General features: G+C 29.2%; 1 protein-coding gene across 1 annotated transcript in view; it reads left to right on the top strand.

The window, feature by feature from the left end:
* LOC109092976 (histone deacetylase 4-like) overlaps positions 1–1,249 on the top strand; it is a 193,531-nt gene extending 192,282 nt beyond the window's left edge. The window contains exons 25-26 of the mRNA XM_042764236.1: positions 651–739; positions 1,081–1,249. Coding sequence (XP_042620170.1) covers positions 651–739; positions 1,081–1,234 — 243 coding nt within the window. The 3' untranslated portion in view covers positions 1,235–1,249. The remainder of the gene's footprint in view (positions 1–650; positions 740–1,080) is intronic.
* The last annotated feature ends 557 nt before the right edge of the window (positions 1,250–1,806 follow it).

Raw genomic sequence — 1,806 nt, 5'->3', positions numbered from 1 at the left:
TCCCAATTTTGTCTCATAATTCTGAGTTTATATCTCAGTTCGGACTTTTAAGTAGAGTTTAAGAAATAAATATAAAAATAAAAAATAAAGGTAATTTTAATTTTATTTTCTCACAATTTTTTACCTCTTTTTTCTCTCACAATTGGAAGTTTATATCACAATTCTGACTTTTCTTCTCAGAATTTTAATGAGTAAATTGCAAGTCAGAATTGCAAGAAAAAAAGTCCAAATTTTGAGATAAAAAGTCTCAATTACTTATTTTATTTTTTTTTATCCTGTGGCAGAAAACAAGCTTCCATAATATGCACTGTAAAAAAAAATCCGTAGACTTTACAAAATAATTTTGGCAGCTGTGGATTCCAGAATAATTAAAAAAAATAAAATACAGAAAAACTATAAACACATTTACAGAACAAACTGTACATTTTACAATATTTTACTGTTAAAATTGCACTAATTTTTACAGTGTGTATATATATTGTTGCTGGGTTTTTTTATGTAAAAACATCATATACATGTACATACACACACACACACACACACACACACACACATATATATATATATATAGTTACTATCCAAAATCATTTAGTATAGAGATTTCATGCAACAGTAATGTTTAACCTGACATTTTTTTATCTTTCTTTCAGTTGGATCCTCTTTCTGAAGATGTGCTACAACAGAGGCCGAACCTCAATGCCATTCACTCCATGGAGAAAGTTCTGGAAGTCCACAGTGAGTGCACACAAAGCTTCACAGTTCATTCATGGAAGGCCTGATACATATTGTACACAACTGTTGCAGCAATTATTGTAGTGTAGTCTATTTTATATAAACACCCCTGAACAACCTGTAAAAATTGTGATTGGCTGGCTTCTTATATATCAGTTATAAAGAGTTGTCTTCTTGAAGTAAGCGGTGTCTCGTGAAAATATTCTGCAGTATAGAGCAGACTTTATGCTGTTTAGTCATATCTCTGGCATGCACATGATGTCTTTACTTGCTGCTTGACGTCTTACACCTGTAAATAAAGTGCTGTGTCATGTTTAAGGCTGAGTTTTGTGCTTTGTTATTTGGTGGATATTGGTGCTGGGTTCAGAGATCCGCCTCGACTCTGGGCTACTCGCTGCTGGAGGCTCAGAGATGTGAAACTGAAGAGGCAGAGACGGTGACCGCCATGGCCTCCCTGTCTGTGGCCAACAAGCACATGGGAAAGAGGTGCAGTTATAGCTGACTTTGTGTTTGTGTTTGTCATATGGCAAATTCCACAAATACAGCTTAGGTCCCATGACTTGTTTTTTGTTGTTGAAATTATGTATTATTTTATACAGTATAATATTATTTTATTATATATAATATATATATATATATATATATATATATATATATATATATATATATATATATATATATATATATAGGATTGTATTATAGTTTTTATTATTATTTTGAAACAGTTTTTATATTTCCCATATTCATTTAAAGGTTTTTTTTTTTTTTTTTTTTTTTTTTTTTTTGGTTAAAGATTTAATCATTTTGATTGTTTTTGTCATTTTAGTAGGTTTTGTTTTTTTCTTTCGTATGTCTATATAGTTTTTATTTATTTTTATTTCTGTTTGTTATTTTAGTACATCAAGTTAAACTGAAGTAAAATGAGAAACGTTGCTTTGGCAACTAGCTGAAATAAAGTTTTTATGTTTTTACTTAACATTTATTATATTTCAAGTAATTAATTTTTTATGGTTTTAAAATTAGTTTTAGTTAACTCTAATAACTACCCGTATATATGTGTTAATATATTAGAAT

Source organism: Cyprinus carpio, chromosome A9, assembly GCF_018340385.1.
Source record: "Cyprinus carpio isolate SPL01 chromosome A9, ASM1834038v1, whole genome shotgun sequence".
NCBI classification, from domain to species: domain Eukaryota; kingdom Metazoa; phylum Chordata; class Actinopteri; order Cypriniformes; family Cyprinidae; genus Cyprinus; species Cyprinus carpio.
This window is presented reverse-complemented; position numbering and strand designations above follow the sequence as displayed.